Here is a 24202-nt window from a genome sequence, read left to right as displayed (position 1 = left end):
ACCCGTTGCTGACATATGTATAAAATTGAGCAATCTCCATAAACAAACATTGGCAGTAGAATGGCCTTACTGAAGATCTCAGTGACTGTAACGGTTTTCTTCGGTGGAAGAAGGAGAGGACCAAAGCGCAGCGTGGTTAGTGTTGATCTTATTTTAATAAATCCAAAACTGAACACTACAAATACAAAAACAACAAACGTGAAAAACAAAACAGTTCTATCTGGTGCAGACACACAAAGACTGAAGACAACCACCCACAAAACACAATAGAACACAGGCTACCTAAATATGGTTCCCAATCAGAGACAATGACTAACACCTGCCTCTGATTGAGAACCATATCAGGCCAAATGAGAAACTCCACATAGAAACAGAAAACATAGATCATACCCACCCAACTCACGCCCTGACCACACTAAAACAAAGAAAATACAAAAGAACTATGGTCTGAACGTGAGAGTAACCCCCCCCCCCTCCCCCAAGGTGCGGACTCCGGCCGCAAAACCTGAACCTATAGGGGAGGGTCTGGGTGGGCATCTGTCCGCGGTTGCGGATGACTGATAAGTCATCTGATAAGTCAGAGGAGTAGTTCTCCAAACACCTGTAGAGCGAGAGAGAGAGAGAGAGAGAGAGAGACAGAGAGAGAGAGACACAGAGAGAGAGAGATAGAGAGAGATAGAGAGAGAGAGAGCGAAAAGGAAGAGAGAGAGCGAAAAAGAAGAGAGAGAGAGAGGAGAGAGATGGAAAGAGAGGGAGCGAGTGAGTGACAGAGTGCGAAAGAGAGAGAGAGAGTTTGATGGGAGTATAGTGGTATTTTATGTTGTGTACCTGTGGTGTTTGGGGTAATAGGTTAGAGGTCAAGCTTTAAGGTGTTGTGTATCTGTGATCTTTGGGGTTACAGTGGAGAGCCTCAGAGAACTTAAACAGCTGAATACCCTTCTCTGGAGGAGAACACACACATACAGTGTTAAACTGGGGTCATTTCAGTGAATAGATATAATCATTCTGAGACAATTGTGTTAAAGTCACCTGTTAGTGAGACTCTCTTCCTTTTTACAGGGTCTGAACTCTCCACCTGAAATGAGACAACTCAGTTAACACTGCCTCTGTTAGCAACTAAACCATTACTCAAATCAAATGTTCTGTCTTTTACGGTGTTAACAAAACACAGGTATTAAAATCACTGGCTGCCATGGCAACATGGTGAAGAATGATAAAAGTACTACTCCTTTCTTAGTTACAATCACAACCTTACAATCAGAGGCTGCGTCCCAATTCTCCACCCAATGATGGAAACTCTGGTGCAAGGCAAGTTCACACTCGGGGATAAAGGTGGAGGATTGTGGACCATAATTCGGCTCTGGCAGGCCCACTTTTTCTATCTTCTCTCATAACCCTGCTCCCTGATTGGCTGTGAGGTGGCTGAGTGGGCGTGTCTTTATGTACAGACCATCGAACAGTCTGCAGACGATATACACCTGAGAGAGGAGGAACATATGGACAGTTAGACACTGTCTGTGTGTGTGTGTGTGTGTGTGTGTGTGTGTGTGTGTGTGTGTGTGTGTGTGTGTGTGTGTGTGTGTGTGTGTGTGTGTGTGTGTGTGTGTGTGTGTGTGTGGTGATGAACAGTGCTTGGTGTTGATCTATGACAGTTTATCTCCTGACAGTTATGTAGCGGGTCTGACTAGCCTTTAGCCTAGCCACTAATTGGCTACGTGGTTCAATGGCGCCATCATGTGTTCAATAGGCAGAAATACAAGAAACAACATCAAAGTGGAAATAGTCATGAATCAACGTATTAATAATTCATTAATGTATTTATTGTCTTTATTGCCATTTTTTTTTAATGATTTACAACATGATGCTGAAATGATGTTTATCCTGTATTGACACTGAACCACACTGTAAAAACTGCAAATGTAAAAATCTTTAATGTATCTAAATATGTAATAATAATTTTTTTAATAATCTAACAAGCAATATTATGACACTGAACGATACGGTATTATGTAATATAAAATGTGCAATAATTTCTGACAGCAATACAAAGTAAATCATCATTAAACACATCAGGAGCAACTTGGTCCAGGTCTCCCGAGTGGCGCTGTGGTCTAAGGCACTGCATCACAGTTACTACTTGTGCCACTAGAGATCCTTCGCCTCTCCCGAGTCCGTACAGGAATTTCAGTGATGAGACAAGACTGTAACTACCAATTGGAAAGCATGAAATTGGGGGGTAAAAGTAAAACATTTTTTTGACTGTGCATGGATAACAGGCTACATTAGACTATATATGGATAACAGGCTACATTAGACGATATATGGATAACATGCTACATTAGACTATGTATGGATAACAGGCTACATTAGACTATATATGGATAACAGGCTACATTAGACAATATATGGATAACATGCTACATTAGCATATGTATGGATAACAGGCTACATTAGACTATATATGGATAACATGCTACATTAGACGATATATAGATAACAGGCTACATTAGACTATATATGGATAACACGCTACATTAGACTATATATGGATAACAGGCTACATTAGACTATATATGGAAAACAGGCTACATTAGACTATATATGGATAACAGGCTACATTAGACTATATATGGATAACAGGCTACATTAGACGATATGTGGATAACATGCTATATTAGACTATGTATGGATAACAGGCTACATTAGACTATATATGGATAACAGGCTACATTAGACAATATATGGATAACAGGCTACATTAGATTTTATATGGATAACAGGCTACATTAGACGATATATGGATAACATGCTATATTAGACTATGTATGGATAACAGGCTACATTAGACTATATATAGATAACAGGCTACATTAGACTATGTATGGATAACAGGCTACATTAGACTATATATGGATAACAGGCCACATTAGACTATATATGGATAACAGGCTACATTAGACTATATATGGATAACAGGCTACATTAGACAATATATGGATAACAGGCTACATTAGACTATATATGGATAACAGGCTACATTAGACTATATATGGATAACAGGCTACATTAGACTATATATGGATAACAGGCTACATTAGACTATGTATGGATAACAGGCTACATTAGACTATATTTGGATAACACGCTACATTAGACTATATATGGATAACAGGCTGCATTAGACTATATATGGATAACACGCTACATTAGACTATATATGGATAACAGGCTACATTAGAATATGTATGGATAACAGGCTACATTAGACTATATTTGGATAACATGCTACATTAGACTATATATGGATAACAGGCTACATTAGACTATATATGGATAACAGGCTACATTAGACAATATATAGATAACATGCTACATTAGCATATGTATGGATAACAGGCTACATTAGACTATATATGGATAACAGGCTACATTAGACAATATATGGATAACATGCTATATTAGACTATGTATGGATAACAGGCTACATTAGACTATATATAGATAACAGGCTACATTAGAATATATATGGAAAACAGGCTACATTAGACAATATATGGATAACAGGCTACATTAGACTATATATGGACAACAGGCTACATTAGACTATATATGGAAAACAGGCTACATTAGATTATGTATGGATAACAGGCTACATTATACTATGTATGGATAACAGGCTACATTAGACTATATATGGATAACAGGCTACATTAGACAATATATGGATAACAGGCTACATTAGACTATATATGGATAACAGGCTACATTAGATTTTATATGGATAACAGGCTACATTAGACGATATATGGATAACATGCTATATTAGACTATGTATGGATAACAGGCTACATTAGACTATATATAGATAACAGGCTACATTAGACTATTTATGGATAACACGCTACATTAGACTATATATGGATAACAGGCTACATTAGACTATATATGGATAACAGGCTACATTAGATTTTATATGGATAACAGGCTACATTAGACGATATATGGATAACATGCTATATTAGACTATGTATGGATAACAGGCTACATTAGACTATATATAGATAACAGGCTACATTAGACTATGTATGGATAACAGGCTACATTAGACTATATATGGATAACAGGCCACATTAGACTATATATGGATAACAGGCTACATTAGACTATATATGGATAACAGGCTACATTAGACGATATATGGATAACAGGCTACATTAGACTATATATGGATAACAGGCTACATTAAACTATATATGGATAACAGGCTACATTAGACTATATATGGATAACAGGCTACATTAGACTATGTATGGATAACACGCTACATTAGACTATATATGGATAACAGGCTGCATTAGACTATATATGGATAACACGCTACATTAGACTATATATGGATAACAGGCTACATTAGACTATATATGGAAAACAGGCTACATTAGACAATATATGGATAACAGGCTACATTAGACTATATATGGACAACAGGCTACATTAGACTATGTATGGATAACAGGCTACATTAGATTATGTATGGATAACAGGCTACATTATACTATGTATGGATAACAGGCTACATTAGACTATATATGGATAACATGCTACATTAGACAATATATGGATAACAGGCTACATTGGACTATATATGGATAACAGGCTACATTAGATTTTATATGGATAACAGGCTACATTAGACGATATATGGATAACATGCTATATTAGACTATGTATGGATAACAGGCTACATTAGACTATATATAGATAACAGGCTACATTAGACTATTTATGGATAACACGCTACATTAGACTATATATGGATAACAGGCTACATTAGACTATATATGGATAACAGGCTACATTAGATTTTATATGGATAACAGGCTACATTAGACGATATATGGATAACATGCTATATTAGACTATGTATGGATAACAGGCTACATTAGACTATATATAGATAACAGGCTACATTAGACTATGTATGGATAACAGGCTACATTAGACTATATATGGATAACAGGCCACATTAGACTATATATGGATAACAGGCTACATTAGACTATATATGGATAACAGGCTACATTAGACGATATATGGATAACAGGCTACATTAGACTATATATGGATAACAGGCTACATTAGACTATATATGGATAACAGGCTACATTAGACTATATATGGATAACAGGCTACATTAGACTATGTATGGATAACACGCTACATTAGACTATATATGGATAACAGGCTGCATTAGACTATATATGGATAACACGCTACATTAGACTATATATGGATAACAGGCTACATTAGAATATGTATGGATAACAGGCTACATTAGACTATATTTGGATAACATGCTACATTAGACTATATATGGATAACAGGCTACATTAGACTATATATGGATAACAGGCTACATTAGACTATATATGGATAACAGGCTACATTAGAATATGTATGGATAACAGGCTACATTAGACTATATATGGATAACAGGCTACATTAGACTATATGGATAACAGGCTACATTAGACTATATATGGATAACAGGCTACATTAGACTATGTATGGATAACAGGCTACATTAGACTATGTATGGATAACAGGCTACATTAGAATGTATATGGATAACAGGCTACATTAGACTATGTATGGATAACAGGCTACATTAGACTATATATGGATAACAGGCTACATTAGAATGTATATGGATAACAGGCTACATTAGACTATGTATGGATAACAGGATATTTTAATGTGTGTATACATACAGTATATAGTGTATAATATGTACTTTAATATCAGGTTTTAAAAGTGAGATGTTCATTGGACAGTTACTTTAAGGACCTGTTTCTGTTATTCTATTAAACCTTCTCTCCAACTGCTTCTTATCCTTTGTGCCTTTTATCCCTTCCTGCCTCCCGTCCAGGACTAGAACATCATGCAGTCCATGCATCTGTTCAACAACGTCATTTACTGACACTCCCTGTGGGTGTGGCCTAACAGAAGGGACACATATTTACCCCCACTGCCCCTGCCCCAAGCTCTATCCCAAAACACTCAGTTGTGCTGTCAAGGTATATATACACTGCTCAAAAAAATAAAGGGAACACTTAACCTTTAGGGGCCACGGGTGCCGCTAGCGGCACTCCTCCCACATTCCACTGAAAAGGCAGAGCGGCAAATTAAAAAAAAACATTTTTTTTAAATATTTAACTTTCACACATTAACAAGTCCAATACAGCATATGAAAGGTACACATCTTGTGAATCAAGCCAACATGTCCGATTTTTAAAATGTTTTACAGGGAAGACAAAATATGTAAATCTATTACACCACTTTTCTACCTCCATCAGTGTTTTACTCCATCACCAGCTATCACTAATTCGACCAAATAAAGATATATATATAGCCACTAACCAAGAAACAACTTCATAAGATGACAGTCTGATAACATATTTATTGTATAGCATATGTTTTTTTTGAAAAATGTGCATATTTATGGTATAAATCATAAATTACATTTCAGCTACAATCAGAAATTGCACCGAAAGCAGCCATAACATTTACAGACACCAACGTCAAATAACTAATTACTCATCATAAAACATATCTGAGAAATGCATACTGTGCAGCAATTGAAAGACAGGATTCTTGTGATTCCAGACAATATTTCAGATTTATTAAATGTTTTATAGCGAAAACAAAATGTAGCGCTAAATTAGCATAGCCACGCCAGCCAGAACCAGCTGGGCGCCCACGACCAGTTCACATGCACACCGATATATGAAATAGCATTATAAATTGGATCTTACTTTTGCTGAAATTTCATCAGAATGTTGATCAAGATGTCCTTAGTCCAGATGAGTCGTTCATTACATTCAGAATGGTACCTTTCCCACTTCATTTAGCATGGGTACTAGTCGCGTGGCACGGATCTCTCCAAGTAAACAGAGTCACACGACGGAACACGACAAAACTCCCAAAAAAATTCAAATAATCTGATTAAACTATATTGAAAAAACATACATTACGATGATATGGTCTCATTTATCAAATCAAATCCGAGCCGGAGATAGTTGACATCCGAAACGGCAGCAAAACAAAACACAATCTCTCTTCAAAGTCGCGCACTTCAGACTTCCGGAAATGGACGGTCACGTCAAAGAAATAGGTCTTATTTCACGTCAGAACAAGATAAACACAAAATTTCTCCTCTGACGTCCTCTTGACACCCAGAGGAAGGCGTGTGAGGTGTGTTTCGGGTCATAGGTGGCATGACCATGTATAGGCAGAGCGTTGAAGCGAGCATAGACATCTTGCATTCTACTTCCTGCTCAGGGAAAGTGCTGCCAAATGACTTGTGTTCAACTCAGAGAAAAAATTCAAACGTTTTTAGAAACTAGAGGTTGTTTTCTATCCAATGGTACTAAAAATATGCATATTGTACTAGCAAGAATTGAGTACGAGGCCGTTTAAAAATCATACGATTTTCAGCAAAAGTGAAAATATCACCCCTTGTCCCTTAAACAACACAATGTAACTCCAAGTCAGTCACACTTCTGTGAAATCAAACTGTCCACTTAGGAAGCAACACTGATTTACAATAAATTTCACATGCTGTTGTGCAAATGGAATAGACAAAAGGTGGAAATTATAGGCAATTAGTAAGACACCCCCAAAAAAGGAATGGTTCTGCAGGTGGTGACCACAGACCACTTCTCAGTTCCTATGCTTCCTGGCTGATGTTTTGGTCACTTTTGAATGCTGGCGGTGCTTTCACTCTAGTGGTAGCATGAGACGGAGTCTACAACCCACACAAGTGGCTCAGGTAGTGCAGTTCATCCAGGATGGCACATCAATGCGAGCTGTGGCAAAAAGGTTTGCTGTGTCTGTCAGCGTAGTGTCCAGAGCATGGAGGCGCTACCAGGAGACAGGCCAGTACATCAGGAGACGTGGAGGAGGCCGTAGGAGGGCAACAACCCAGCAGCAGGACCACTACCTCCGCCTTTGTGCAAGGAGGTGCACTGCCAGAGCCCTGCAAAATGACCTCCAGCAGGCCACAATTTAATTACGTTACAGCCTTATTAAAAAAAATATATATATATATATCTTATTTAGATAAGTATTCAGACCTTCTGCTTTGAGACTCGAAATTGAACTCAGCTGCATCCTGTTTCTATTAATCATCCTTGAGATGTTTCGACAACTTGATTGGAGTCCACCTGTGGTAAATTCAATTGATTGGACAAGATTTGGAAAGGCACACACCAATCTATATAAGGTCCCAAAGTTGACAGTGCATGTCAGAGCAAAAATAATGATGTCGAATGATTTGTCTCTAGAACTCCAAGACAGGATTGTGCTGAGGCACAGATCTGGGGAAGGGTACCAAAACATTTCTGCATTTTTGAAGGTCCAAGAACACAGTGGCCTCCATCATTCTTAAATAGAAGATGTTTGGAACCACCAAGACTCTTCCTAGAGCTGGCCGCCTGGTCAAACCGATCAATCGGGGGAGAAGGGCCTTGGTCAGCGAGGTGACCAAGAACCCGATGGTCACTCTGACAGAGCTCCAGAGTTCCTCTTTGGAGATGGGAGAGCCTTCCAAAAGGACAGCCATCTCTGCAGCAATCCACCAAGCAGGCCTTTATGGTAGAGTGGCCAGACGGAAGCCAATGGCACATGAAAGCCTGCTTGGAGTTTGCCAAAAGGCACCTAAAGACCCTCAGACCATGAGAAACAAGATTATCTGGTCTGATGTAACCAAGATTGAACTATTTGGAGTCTGGAGGAAACCTGGCACCATCCCTACGGTGAAGCATGGTGGTGACAGCATCATGCTGTGGGGATATTTTTTAGCAAGCAGGGACTGGGAGACTAGTCAGGATTGAGGGAAAGATGAATGGAGAAAAGTACAGAGAGATCCTTGATGAAATCCAGCTCCAGAGGGCTCAGGGCCTCAGACTGGGGCGAAGGTTCAACCTTCCTATATGACAAGGATCCTAAGCACACAGCCAAGACAAAGCAGGAGTGGCTTCGGGAGAAATCTCGATGTCCTTGAGTGGACCAGCCAGAGCCCGGACTTGAACCTGATCGAACATCTCTGGAGAGACCTGAAAATATCTGTTCAGCGACGCTCCCCATCCAACATGACCAAGCTTGAGAGGATCTGCAGATAAGAATGGGAGAAACTCCCCAAATACAGGTGTGCCAAGCTTGTAGCGTCACACCCAAGAAGACTCGAGGCTGTAATCGCTGCCAAAGGTGCTTCGACAAAGTACTGATTAAAGGGTCTGACTACTTATGTAATATTACAGTTTTTTTGTATTTATACATTTGCAAAATTGTCTAAACCTTTTTTGCTTTAGCATTATGGGGTTTTGTGTGTAGCTTGATGAGGAGAGAACTATTTCATCAATTTGAGAATAAGTTAGAAACATCACAACATGTGGAAAAAGTCAAGGGGTCTGAATACTTTCCGAATGCACTGTAACATATAACTGGAATTCAAGGTTGCCTAGGTCAGAAATACAATATTTTTCAACTTAAAAATATATTTTCAAAATGTTAAGGTCCCTTTTCTTATTCATCATTGTTTCAAAGTCATAACTGACCCTAGATCAGCACTCCTACTCTAAGTGTGAATACAATAGTCCTGTGTCTCAGGTGGTAGAGCATGGTGCTGACCCTAGATCAGCTCTCCTACTAAGTGTGTAGTCTGTGTCTCAGTTGGTACAGCATGGTGTATGGGTTCAATTCCTGCTGGGACTTCCCATACGAAAAGTGTATTCAAACATGACTGTAATGACAGTGAATTTGGATAAAAGTGTCTACTAGATGGCATATATTATTATATACTATTATAAACTGGGTAGTTTGGGTCCTGGATGCTGATTGGCTGAAGCAGCATTTCAGAAGTCTATACTGTATATCAGACAATATACCACAAGTATGACGTAAAAATAATTGTTTACTGTTCTATTTATGTTGTTAACCAGTTTAAATGCCATGATAAACTCAAGCAATAATGCCCGAGGAGGTGTGGTATATGGCCAATATACCACGGCTAAGGGCTGTTCTTACGCACAACACAACGCGGAGTGATTGAATGTAGCCCTTAACCGTGGTATATTGGCCACATACAACACACCCAGATGTGCCTTATTTTAAACTGGTTACCAATGTACTTAGACCAGTAAATACAAATTTTAATACCCATGGTATACGATCTGGTATACCAAGCCTGTCAGCTAATCAACATTCACGGCTCAAACCACCTGGTTGATAATGGTCTATATTCCACACCTCCACAGGCATTATATCACTTCGTTTAAATATACAGGTCCAGATATACAAGGTTTTTGTCAAACGTGTTCTTTTCAAGTCTTCTTCTTTCTGGGTTTGTTGTGTTCAGGTCTTCTTTCTGGGTTTGTTCTTTTCAGGTCTTCTTCTTTCTGGGTTTGTTGTGTTCGGGTCTTCTTGGTTCTGGGTGTGTTGTGTTCAGGTCTTCTTGTTCTGGGTTTGTTGACTGTACTGTAGAGAACAGAGGAGTCCTCCTCAGCCGCTTGTGCTGCTGAAGCAGAGAAACAGAAATGAAACAAAGACATCGTCCCAAACGGTGGCACCCTATAGGGCTCTGTCCAAAGTAGTGCACTAAATAGGGAATAGGGTGCCATTTGGAACAGAAGAACAGTTCCTCAAAACCATCATCACATCAGTCCCTCATTATATACATGTCATAGTAATTGTCCTGAGATGTCCATTGTTGGGTTCATAGTTTGGGTTCGTAGTGGTCACTAAGGGTCAACTGTTTTTCTTATTGATGACATCTCCTACAATAAACTGCAGCATATGAATGACCTTAATGCAGAATATGCTCACCAGGTGGCAGCACTGGGAGGTTGAATTTCAGAGCAGCGTACTGGACATCCTCATCCTCTTTCTGGGGCTGAGGCACTTGGACGGTGGAGTACAGAGGCACTTCCTGGTTTTTGGAGCGAGAGAAGTGGACGCTGGCGTAGTGAACATCATCCTGGTCGACGGTGGCTGCTGTCTGTGCTGCAATAGAGGTCATGACCATGCCTGAGATGTTGTCATACACTGGACTAGAGTCTCCCTGATGGAGAGAGAGGACAGACAACATAAATAGACCTGGGGACAGACAGCATGAAGAGTGGAAATGTCCCACAAAGCAATAAACATGATCTTACATCTGTTTGAACAGACTCACCTGTCCGTTGTCTGCTGTGTGTCTTGTGTCAGAGGTGGTTTTGGAGACCTTCTTCCTGTTTTGTAAATGAATGAGTGAATGAATATATTAATAAAGTAATGAAGATAATAAAGTGAAATAATCTTTAAAATATGCATTTTCACTCACCTGAACCACATGAGTCCAGAGAGACATGAAGCCAGTATGACACCCAGAACAACCACTATGATTCCTACAGCTGCAGTCATAACTGAGGTTTGTTTCCCTAAAAGATAATATAGATGATATGAGTACATGGTATTATGAAGTGAAAATGAATATACAGCAATACAGGACATTAATGCAATACTTGTAAGTAGAAGACTATGTATAGTTATAAACCAAAGTGTCATAATGCAAACTAGAAGAAGATTACCTTGAAAAACAATTAGTTATTGAACATAACTTTACCTGCTACAATGATCATCAGAGCTGTAGAGTTCATAGATCCTCTTCCATTCTGGGCCTCACAGTAATATTCTCCTCTGTCCTCAGAGCTGATGTTAGTGATGCTGTAACTCTGTCCTGATGCTTTTGGTGAGGTTACGATCTTCTTGTACCAGGTGTATTTCTCCACAGGTGGGTTGGCATCACTGCTGCAGGTCAGAGTCACTGAACTGCCCTCCACTATTTCACCAGAGGGACTGACTGACACTGAGGTGTTCCTTGGACCATCTGGTGTTGAAGATGACAGAAAAAATAACAACTCATATAACATGTAAGACACCAAGAGATTATGTATATTAGTATAGATTAGTATATTACACTGACATGTAGAACCATGTATTACAGAGATGATGTAAATTAGTATAGATTAGTATATTACACTGACATGTAGAACCATGTATTACAGAGATGATGTATATTAGTATAGATTAGTATATTACACTGACATGTAGAACCATGTATTACAGAGATGATGTAAATTAGTATAGATTAGTATATTATACTGACATGTAGAACCATGTATTACAGAGATGATGTAAATTAGTATAGATTAGTATATTTTTATTTTATTTTATCATTATTTTACCAGGTAAGTTGACTGAGAACACATTCTCATTTGCAGCAACGACCTGGGGAATAGTTACAGGGGAGAGGAGGGGGATGAATGAGCCAATTATAAACTGGGGATTATTAGGTGACCATGATGGTTTGAGTGCCAGATTGGGAATTTAGCCAGGACACCTTTTACGATAAGTGCCATGGGATCTTTAATGACCTCAGAGAGTCAGGACACCCGTTTAACGTCCCATCCGAAAGACGGCACCCTACACAGGGCAGTGTCCCCAATCACTGCCCTGGGGCATTGGGATATTTTTTAGACCAGAGGAAAGAGTGCCTCCTACTGGCCCTCCAACACCACTTCCAGCAGCATCTGGTCTCCCATCCAGGGACTTACCAGGACCGACCCTGCTTAGCTTCAGAAGCAAGCCAACAGTGGTATGCAGGGTGGTATGCTGCTGACTATATTACACTGACATGTAGAACCATGTATTACAGAGATGATGTAAATTAGTTTAGATTAGTATGTTACACTGACATGTAGAACCATGTATTACAGAGATGATATCAATGACTTTCACTGTAGATATATCAACACCCCATGTACTCACATCTGACAGTGAGAGTCTCTTCTGGAGAGAGGATTCTCTCTAAGCCTTTTACAGCACAGGAGTAGTTCCCTGCATCCTCACTGCTGACTGGGTCTAGGATCAGGCTGTTATAACTGGTGACTGGGTCTAGGATCAGACTGTTATAACTGGTGACTGGGTCTAGGATCAGGCTGTTATAACTGCTGACTGGGCTGGTTAGATGTTGTCTGTTCTTGTACCAGATGTAGGTGGGGTTGAGAGCGACTGTACATTGGGTTCTACATCTCAGTGTGACTCTCTCCCCCTCTGACACAGACGTAGGATCCATCTCCAACAGGATATCTAAGAGGAAACATCAGTCATATTTGACTCCAGACAGACTTGTCATGTGATTAGACTTGTTCTGTTACAGTACTAACTGTAGGTGGACTATTACCTGTGACAGTCAAGATCACACCAGGAAGGCCAGAAAATCTCCCCTTATTTGTTGTTAGTAATCTGAATTTGTATTCAGCCGAGTCCTTCTCTGTCAGGTGTGTTATTGTCATGATGTGGTGGTTCTCTGTGTTTCTATTGTACTCCACACGACCTGCATACTCTGGATATGTACTGAGATCTACAGTGCGTTTCTGTGTAAACCAGAATGACCCTTGTTCTTTATAACTAGTGGGATGAGTGTAAGAGCAGGATATGTTCACTGTGGAGCCCTTCAAGACACAGATTCTCCTCTTGGTGTAAGTCACCCTCCAGCAGTTTGAACTATGAACACCTGAAACATGATGAAGATATCAGTTAGTTTTGAACTATTTCTGTTTACTTTTGTTGTAGTAAACTACTTGACCATTTTCAGTATTTTGTAAATCAATAACAATTTTAGCTGTATTTTGATATTGTGAAATTATAACTAAATTAATCTACACTCACACACTGCAGGAGATCGGAGATCCTCATGGCCTTTTACAGCACAGGAGAAGCTGTCTACATAGTTACTGGAGACTGGGTCTTTGTACTGGGGGTAGGTGCTCTCATCTAGATGTTGTCTGTTCTTGTACCAGATGTATGTGGGGTTACCAGTCAGAGTACAAGTGGTTTTACAGGTCAGTGTGTTGTCATATATCCTCTCCACCTTTAGATCTGAAGGGAGAGGATATGAAACAATAATGGAGGAAGTCTTTGTCACCACCATTTCACTGTTCTCATAGAACATTTAATAAATAACTTGACTTGTACTATACTATTTATTCAGTACCTGTGAGACTGAGAGTGAATCCATATGAGCAATATTTCCATTCTGAATACTGGTTTGTTTTATATCTGAAGTAATATGTTGTTATGTCTCTCTCTCTCAGGTCTGTGATTCTCAGGATGCAGTCCTTCTCTGTAGTTCCACGGAACTCCACACGACCTTCATAATTAGGGTCCCATCTCAGATCATAAGGCTTACCATTCAACCATGTGTTATACCAGACCATCTCTGTGACTTGGGTCACACTGGGAATAGGACAGCGCATGTCCACTGATGACCCCTTTAAGGCACAGACACTCCTTACAGTATTTTTTCCCAGAACACCTGAAACACAGTGTCACAGGACTCAACCATGAGAGAACTTAATTTGTGACGTCAAGACTATAAAAAAACAGACAATACAATATTACATCCAAATGCATGTAAACATGTGCAAGATACTGTAGTACATCAACTCAAATGTACATTCCCTTATATCATTCTAGTATTCATTTCAATATACATCATGGAAGTAAAAAGCACTGGTGGCCAGGGTTGGAGTCAATCCCGTTTAAATTCCAGTCAATTCAGAAAGTAAACCAAATTCCAATTCCACAATTTCTAAATGTTCCTAATTGAAAAGCATTGGAAATAATTGGAATTGGAATTTCAGTCTACTTCCTGAATTGAGTGGAATTGAGATGGAATTTACCCCAACCCTGCTGGTGGTTGACAACATTCTTATTCTGCTACTGTTGCTGATGTGCAGAAGTGTGAATGGAAACCAGAGATAAGCATCACTCAGTGAGGTGTGAAGTATGACTATTTAAAGGTGGAGACACCTAACAGAACACACCAGAATAATATTACGATTCTTAACCTTTTAGAAATGTCTGTAGATTAATATACAGGGCAACTAAAACATTATGAATGAGACCATACCTGCTACAGACCAGAGATAGACCACCAACACACTTCCTGCTGTTCTCAAGGCCATTGTTGCGTCTCCCACCCTGCAGTCTTAGAAACATAAACAACAACTCACTCTATAGCTGGTGAATAACTCCACCTGATACATTGGAGTAGAAACTGTAAATGGGGTACAGGGCCTCATTACTGAAAATGAACCAGGCTCATATTGTGTTGTGTTGTATTGTGCTGTATGGTTGTCTATGTGAATACTGTGTGGCGAAATCCTGCACGGAGCCTTCACCGTGCGCTGCCACTTTAAGAGCGCATGAGCAGTAAGGAAGGAGGAAATAAAAGAGAGCTCATTCAGCTCTTTGGGGAGGAGCTCTTGGGTGGCGCGACAGTTTGATTGTGTGTGCTCTGCTGCAGATTTTTTTTTTTTTGTCAGCGTATGTAGTTTATAACGTATTTAACTCAATCATCGGTCTGATCGCTCTACTGCTTGGTTGTTTTCGTTTGGGACCGCGCCGGTTATGGATCGCATGGATTAGGAGCAACATTGTTGCGAAACTTTAACCTACAAACCATTGGACAGTCAGACAGTAACGCCTGAAGACCACAGCTAAGATCTCTCTTGTTCCCTTTCTCTCTTTCTCTTCCCTCCATCATTCCAGTGCTTTACCCTGAAACAGACTCTCTATTGTCCTAATGCACTTCCCAGTGAAGTTCATTGGAGCTGGACTATTATTGTCCTGCCAGAAGTATTTGGGTGGACATTTTAGTTAAAAGGTAGATTGCTTTAAAGTGTGTATTATTATTATTATTATTATTATTATTATTATTTGAACTGTGTTGAGGTGGGTGTACTACGGACATGTGGCAGAGAAGATTGTGGACATCTTTAAGGCCTTTGTGTATATGAACACCCCACATTCATACCCTCTGCACTCCTCCACTGGAAGAGAATACAAATTATTGCAAATCCTCTGATGATGACTGGGTTCTTTCTTGTATGAAGTTGCTGTTTAATTGCTCTGCCATTATTATTATTGTATGAGGTATGCTTGGTGGGGTTACCAAGAATTGTGGAAGGACTGTGCTGTGATGTGGGTTTTATAGGGTGTGTATTCTCTTTTCTCTCCGCTGGCTATCTGGTAAACAGGCTACACTCTAGGCAGTCTCTTATGCTGATGTGTGTGGGTCTGGTAGTGGTACTCTCTATGTTCTACTCTTTTCCTTTCGACATGGTTAATACCTGCTTGGACCCCGAACAAAATCTTTTTTTACCCCTCTCTAATAAATATCGCTACAACTGTCTGTCTGTAAGTCTATTGCACTATGTATGTAATGTGTGTGACGTGTTGCATGTCTGTCTACATCTCTCTATTTAAGATGACATGTCGTATGATGCAGTAATAAATTACTAATGGATACAATAAAGTCATCATCACCAACAACAACTTATTGAACAGATCTGTAGAACTGTAAACACATATTTCTACATTGATTGTTCTGAAGCTGTTTTATTCTCAGAACCCCAAATATAGGAGGATAAATGTTCAATCCTCTATGGTCCGTCAAGCTGTACAGCAGCCTGAAGACTGAACACCAGGTTAAATGATAGCGCCTATCCCCAAGCTGTGAGGATAAACAGCAAGTCACACACACACACACACACAGCATCTCGAAGTCCCAAAATGCCCATGGAGTCTGTATCAAAGTCTAGAGAGCTGGTTATGGATGTAGAAAAGTTAAAACACACATCCTACACAGTAGACTAGTACATGTCTGTTCAGTGGACTAGTACATGTCTGTTCAGCCCTTCAGTCTGGTCCTGAAGGGCTGTCAGCTAAATCAACTGTTTCACTCACATCAGAAGTGTGTAAAAGTGGTACTGAAGGTTCCAGTGTTCTAGACTAGAGCTCTCCCTACTGGCATCTCAACATTACTGCAGTGTTCTAGACGAGAGTTCTCCCTACTGGCATCTCAACATTACTGCAGTGTTCTAGACTAGAGTTCTCCCTACTGGCATCTCAACATTACTGCAGTGTTCTGGACTAGAGTTCTCCCTACTGGCATCTCAACATTACTGCACCATCCTAATAATAATGTCCTCAATAATGTTGGACTAATAACAACATTACAAACTGACAATACATCAGATATAATGGTGAAACACAACACTGGCTACTTGACTAAGTCATATTTAATCACACAAACACTGATGTCTGTAGTAGTACAACATGCCACTATCATATGTTACACTGTAGACCCTTGTGTACAGTACTGGTAGTAGCATTAGTTAGCAGAGACATCAGTATCACCATAATCTGCTGTATTGACTCCTGCTGTCCATATACTGTATAGTCTAATGTAGCCTGTTATTCATTTATAGTCTAATGTAGCCTGTTATCCATATATAGTCTAATGTAGCCTGTTATCCATATATAGTCTAATGTAGCCTGTTATCATATATAGTCTAGTGTAGCCTGTTATCCATATGTAGTGTAATGTAGCCTGTTATCAAATATAGTCTAATGTAGCCTGTTATCCATATGTAGTGTAATGTAGCGTGCTATCCATATGTAGTCTAATTTAGCCTGCTATCCATATGTAATGTAGCCTGTTATCCATATGTAGTCTAATGTAGCCTGATATCCATATATAGTCTAATGTAGCCTGATATCCATATATAGTCTATTGTAGACTGTTATCCATTTCTAGTCTAATATAGCCTGTTGTCCAGATATAGTCTAATGTAGAATGTTGTTCATATTCTATTCTGTGAATATAAAGTGCTAATGAAATACATACAGTAAAATGTCCATATAAAGAACTCTGATATGGTTCAGACTGTAGAGGTCTATGGATGACAGGAAGGTGATGCTGAGTCAGTTAATCTAAACCAACAACACTTACTGGCAGTGCAGAGAAACAGAAACAGGCCCGACCCCCGTGATCTGCATGAAGAGGAGGCGGAGAAAGAGAGGCCGGAGAGCGGGCTGCCTTCTGAGGATTCGTAGGCAATCGAATAAACCGCCACTACCCTCAATTCTGCTAGCAAACATGCAATCATTGGACAATGAAATAGACGAGTTACGGGGAAGATTAAACTACCAACGGGATATTTAAAACTGTAACATCTTATGCTTCACGGAGTCGTGGCTGAATGACGACAATATCAACATACAGCTGGCTGGTTAAACGATGTACCGGCAGGATAGAACAGGAGCATCAGTGAAGACAAGGGGCGACGGACTATGTATTTTTGTAAATAACAGCTGGTGCACTTTATCTAAGGAATTCTCGGGCTATTCTTCGTTTGAGTATATCATGATAAGCTGTAGACCACACTACCTACCAAGAGAGTTCTCATCTGTATTCTTCATAGCTGTTTACATACCACCTCAGACAGAGGTTGGCACTAAGACAGCATTGAATGAGCGGTATTCCACCATAAGCAAACAAGAAAACGCTCCTAGGCGGCACTCCTCGTAGTTGGGGACTTTAACAAAGGGAAACTTAAATCAGTTTTACCAAATTTCTATCAGCATGTTAAATGTGCAACCAGAGGGAAAATAACTCTGGACCACATATACTCCACACACAGAGACGCATACAAAGCTCTCCCTCGCCCTCCATTTGGCAAATCGGACCATAATTACATCCTCCTGATTCCTACTTACAAGGAAAAATTAAATCAGGAACGACCAGTGACTAGATCAATAAAAAAGTTGTCAGATGAAGCAGATGCTAAGCTACAGGACTGTTTTGCTAGCACAGACTGGATTATGTTCCGGGATTCCTCCAATGGCATTGAGGAGTACACCACATCTGTCATTGGCTTCATCAATTAGTGTATCGATGACGTCGTCCCCACAGTGACCGTACGTACATACCCCAACCAGAAGCCATGGATTACAGGCAGCATACACTCTGAGCTAAAGGCTAAAGCTGCCGCCTTTAGGGAACTGGACTCTATCCCGCAAGCATATAAGAACTCCCGCTATGCCATCCGACGAACCATCAAACAGGCAAAGCTTCAATACAGGACTTAGATCGAGTCGTACTACACCGGCTCCGACACTCGCAGCATGTGGCAGGGCTTGCAAACCATTACAGATTGCAAAGGGAAGCACAACGGAGAGCTGCTCAGTTACACAAGCCTACCAGAGAGCTAAATAACTTCTATGCTCGCTTCGAGGCAAGTAATACTGAAACATGCATGAAAGCATCAGCTGTTCCAGACGATTGTGTGATCACGCTCTCCGTAGCCGATGTGAGAAAAACCTTTAAACAGGTCAACATTCACAAGGCCGCAGGGTCAGACGGATTAACAGGACGTGTACTCTGAGCATGCGCTGACCAACTGGCAAGTGTCTTCACTGACAATTTCAACCTTTCCCTGTCCGAGTCTAATACCAACATGTTTTAAGCAGACCACCATGTGCCTGTGCCCAAGAACACTAAGGTAACCTGCCTAAATGACTACCGACCCGTAGCACTCACGCCTGTAGCCATGAAGTGCTTTGAAAGTCTGGTCATGGCTCACATCAATACCATCATCCCAGAAACCCTAGACCAACTTAATTTGCATACCGCCCCAAAAGATCCAGAGATGATGCAATCTCTATTGACCTCCACACTCCCCTTTCCCACCTGGACAAAGGAACACCTATGTGAGAATGCTATTAGTTGACTACAGCTCAGCGTTCAACACCATAGTGCCCTCAAAGGTCATCAATAAGCTAAGGACCCTGGGACTTAACACCTACCTCTGCAACTGGATCCTGGACTTTCTGACGGGCCGCCCCCCCCAGGTGGTAAGGGTGGGTAACAACACATCCGCCACGCTGATCCTCATCAAAGGGGCCCCTCGGGTGCAATCTGAGCCCCCTCCTGTACTCCCTGTTCACTTATGACTGCACGGCCAGGTACGACTCCAACACCATCATTCAATTTGCCGATGACACAACAATGGTAGGCCTGATTACCTACAACAACGAGACAGCGTATAGGGAGGAGGTCAGATACCTGGCAGTGTGGTGCCAGGACAACAACCTCTCCCTCACCGTGATCAAGACAAAGAAGATAATTGTGGACTACCGGAAAAAGAGGACCGAGCACGCCCCCATTCTCATCGACAGGGCTGCAGTGGAACTTCAAATTCCTTGGTGTCCACATCATCAACCAACTAACATGGTCCAAGCACACCAAGACAGTCGTGAAGCGGGCACGACAGAACCCATTCCCCCTCAAGAGACTGAAAAGATTTGACATGGGTCCTCAGATTCTCAAAAGGTTCTACAGCTGCATCACAGAGAGCATCCTGACTGGTTGCATCACTGCCTGGTATGGCAAGCGGTACTGGAGCGCCAAGTCTAGGTCCAAGAGGCTTCTCTTGGAAATAGGGGGCGCTGTTTTTACTTTGGGAAAAAATCGTGCCCAAATTAAACGGCCTCGTACTCTGTTCTAGATCATACAATATGCATATTATTATTACTATTGGATAGAAAACACTCTGAAGTTTCTAAAACTGTTTGAATTATATCTGTGAGTAAAACAGAACTCATTTGGCAGCAAACTTCCAACCAGGAAGTGAAAATTCTGAAAATGGGGCTCTGTGTCAGGGCTTGCCTATTCAATTGCCTTATATTTATGGATCTGTATGCACTTCATACGCCTTCCACTAGATGTCAACAGGCAGTAGAATGTTGAATGGGTGTCGAGCTTGATGTGAGACCGAATGAGAGCTTTTGATGTGAGACCGAATGAAGTTGTTCAAAGGTTAGTGATTAATTTTATCTCTATTTGTGGGTTTTGTGAAAGCTACCTTTGCGGTGGAAACATGGCGTTGTGTGTTTGGCTATTGTGGTGCGCTAACATAAATATATATTGTGTTGTCGCTGTAAAACATTTTAAAAATCGGAAATGATGGCTGGATTCACAAGATGTTTATCTTTCATTTGCTGTATTGGACTTGTGATTTCATGAAATTATATTATATGATATCCCTGTCGCGCTAGGCTAGGCTATGCTAGTCAGCTTTTTTGATGAGGATGATCCTGGATCCGGGATGGGGGGTCCGTAGACAGCGTCTACCCCCAAGCCATAAGACTCCTGAACATCAAGTCAAATGGCTACCCAGACTATTTGCGTTGACACCCCCCCCCCCTCTCCACATCACTGCCACTCTCTGTTGTCATCTATGCATAGTCACTTTAATAACTCTACCTACATGTTCATACTAACTCAGCTAACCAGTGCCCCCGCACATTGACTCCGTACCGGCACCCCCCTGTATATATTGTTATTTTTTACTGCTGCTCTTTAATTACTTGTTACTTCTATCTCATTCTCATCTGTATTTTTTTGAAACTGAACTGTTGGTTAGGGGCTTGTAAGTAAGAATTTCACTGTAAGGTCTACTACACCTGTTGTATTCGGCGCATGTGACTAATAACGTTTGATTTGATTTGTAAGTGAGTACTGTGGTTGAAGAATTTAAAAAGTAGCCTAGTCAGGATGTTAAGACATTGACATGCATTAACAGTATGTCAGAAAAGGGTTGCATTTCTTATTATTCTAAGGAGTGGGCCCATATTTTTTAAATAATTAAAATCTGACCCGTTACCATCACTCCTCGTCATCTGCATCAAAGTGCTGATGAAGGTTTCAGTGTTCTAGACTAGAGCTCCACCTACTGGCATCTCAACATTACTGCAGTGTTCTAGACTAGAGTTCTCCCTACTGGCATCTCAACATTACTGCAGTGTTCTAGACTAGAGCTCTCCCTACTGGCATCTCAACATTACTGCAGTGTTCTAGACTAGAGCTCTCCCTACTGGCATCTCAACATTACTGCAGTGTTCTAGACTAGAGATCTCCCTACTGACATCTCAACATTACTGCAGTGTTCTAGACTAGAGTTCTCCCTACTGGCATCTCAACATTACTGCAGTGTTCTAGACTAGAGCTCTCCTACTGGCATCTCAACATTACTGCAGCCTCCAGTCCTCATATGATGTCCTGATTTATTTGGGAAGTAATAGGAATAAAATGAATGATGTTCCCGTCATTCCAGCCATTATAATGAGCCCGTCCTCCTGTATACCAGCCTCCTCTGTTGTACAGTACTGGTAGAGGCTGTATCTAGGAAAGGCATGATTGAACATCACCATAGCCTGCTGTACTGACTGTGTGGTCTATTGTAGTCTGCTGTCCATAAATAATGCCATTTAGTTATCAAAAGAAATGCACAGTCTTTGTGCATATATTTTACCTATGGGTGGTCCCGGGAACCAAACCCATAACACTGCAGGTGCCATGTTCTACCAACTGAGCTACAGAGGACAATATTCTGTATAGTCTAATGTTTCTCACTGTGTCTATTACGTTGCTGGTGCCATGCTCTACCAACTGAGCTACAAAGAACCATATTTTGTATAGTCTAATGTGCATATATAGATTTCTGATATGATTCAGGAGGCCTGTTAGAGGACAGACAGGAAAGCAGAACAGGATATTGACAGTCAGTGTGTGCATCTAAACCAACGAAACCACAACCCACCATCACTGTGTCTCATGTTAATACTACTCCTAAACACAACCCACCATCACTGTGTCTCATGTTAATACTACTCCTAAACACAACCCACCATCACTGTGTCTCATGTCAATACTACTCCTAAACACAACCCACCATCACTGTGTCTCATGTTAATACTACTCCTAAACACAACCCACCATCACTGTGTCTCATGTCAATACTACTCCTAAACACAACCCACCATCACTGTGTCTCATGTTAATACTACTCCTAAACACAACCCACCATCACTGTGTCTCATGTTAATACTACTCCTAAACACAACCCACCATCACTGTGTCTCATGTCAATACTACTCCTAAACACAACCCACCATCACTGTGTCTCATGTTAATACTACTCCTAAACACAACCCACCATCACTGTGTCTCATGTCAATACTACTCCTAAACACAACCCACCATCACCGTGTCTCATGTTAATACTACTCCTAAACACAACCCACCATCACTGTGTCTCATGTTAATACTACTCCTAAACACAACCCATCATCACTGTGTCTCATGTTAATACTACTCCTAAACACAACCCACCATCACTGTGTCTCATGTTAATACTACTCCTAAACACAACCCACCACCACTGTGTCTCATGTTAATACTACTCCTAAACACAACCCACCATCACTGTGTCTCATGTTAATACTACTCCTAAACACAACCCACCATCACTGTGTCTCATGTTAATACTACTCCTAAACACAACCCACCATCACTGTGTCTCATGTTAATACTACTCCTAAACACAACCCACCATCACTGTGTCTCATGTTAATACTACTCCTAAACACAACCCACCATCACTGTGTCTCATGTTAATACTACTCCTAAACACAACCCACCATCACTGTGTCTCATGTTAATACTACTACTAAACACAACCCACCATCACTGTGTCTCATGTTAATACTACTCCTAAACACAACCCACCATCACTGTCTCATGTTAATACTACTCCTAAACACAACCCACCATCACTGTGTCTCATGTTAATACTACTACTAAACACAACCCACCATCACTGTGTCTCATGTTAATACTACTCCTAAACACAACCCACCATCACTGTGTCTCATGTTAATACTACTCCTAAACACAACCCACCATCACTGTGTCTCATGTTAATACTACTCCTAAACACAACCCACCATCACTGTGTCTCATGTTAATACTACTCCTAAACACAACCCACCGTCACTGTGTCTCATGTTAATACTACTCCTAGAGCTCTTAGGAAGCATCCACTCAATCACTCTTTCTCCTACTTTCACACTTACTTTAGGCCATGTTCAAGTCTCCCCAACAATCTATTGGTTTCAGAGCCTCAAAATAGCACGTAAAGTCTTATACTTGAAACCACGTCATTGAACTCATTAAATTTATGAGGAAATTAACTACTTTAAAATGGAGACAGCCCTCAATATCGCTGGTCATGCTGTCACAGAAGTCAGCATTTTTCTGCGCTTAAGAATAGATTTAAAATATTAACCCAAGATACATTAAACACCATCCAGATATCTCACAAAGAGATTCACATGCAAAACATAATTCATTCACACTCTAATTCTGTATGTAGGTCTACATTATGTATGTCTAGGCTAACAGACAAACAAA

The 24202-nt window shown here is 40.5% G+C and overlaps 1 protein-coding gene across 1 annotated transcript; it reads right to left on the bottom strand.

Moving 5' to 3' along the window:
* Positions 1 to 10619: 10619 nt before the first annotated feature.
* On the bottom strand, positions 10620 to 13609 carry LOC139568069 (B-cell receptor CD22-like). Its single transcript, XM_071389765.1, has 6 exons — positions 13283 to 13609; positions 12868 to 13188; positions 11663 to 11926; positions 11381 to 11477; positions 11234 to 11288; positions 10620 to 11119 (listed from the first exon to the last, which is right to left on the bottom strand). Exons 1-6 carry the CDS (start codon positions 13392 to 13394, stop codon positions 10865 to 10867), a joined length of 1104 nt encoding a protein of 367 aa, XP_071245866.1. The 5' UTR covers positions 13395 to 13609; the 3' UTR covers positions 10620 to 10864.
* Positions 13610 to 24202: the final 10593 nt, after the last annotated feature.

The sequence above is a fragment of the Salvelinus alpinus genome, chromosome 2 (genome assembly GCF_045679555.1).
Source record: "Salvelinus alpinus chromosome 2, SLU_Salpinus.1, whole genome shotgun sequence".
NCBI classification, from domain to species: Eukaryota; Metazoa; Chordata; class Actinopteri; order Salmoniformes; family Salmonidae; genus Salvelinus; species Salvelinus alpinus.
Note: the sequence above shows the minus strand (reverse complement) of the source record. Positions and strands in the feature narration are given on the sequence as shown.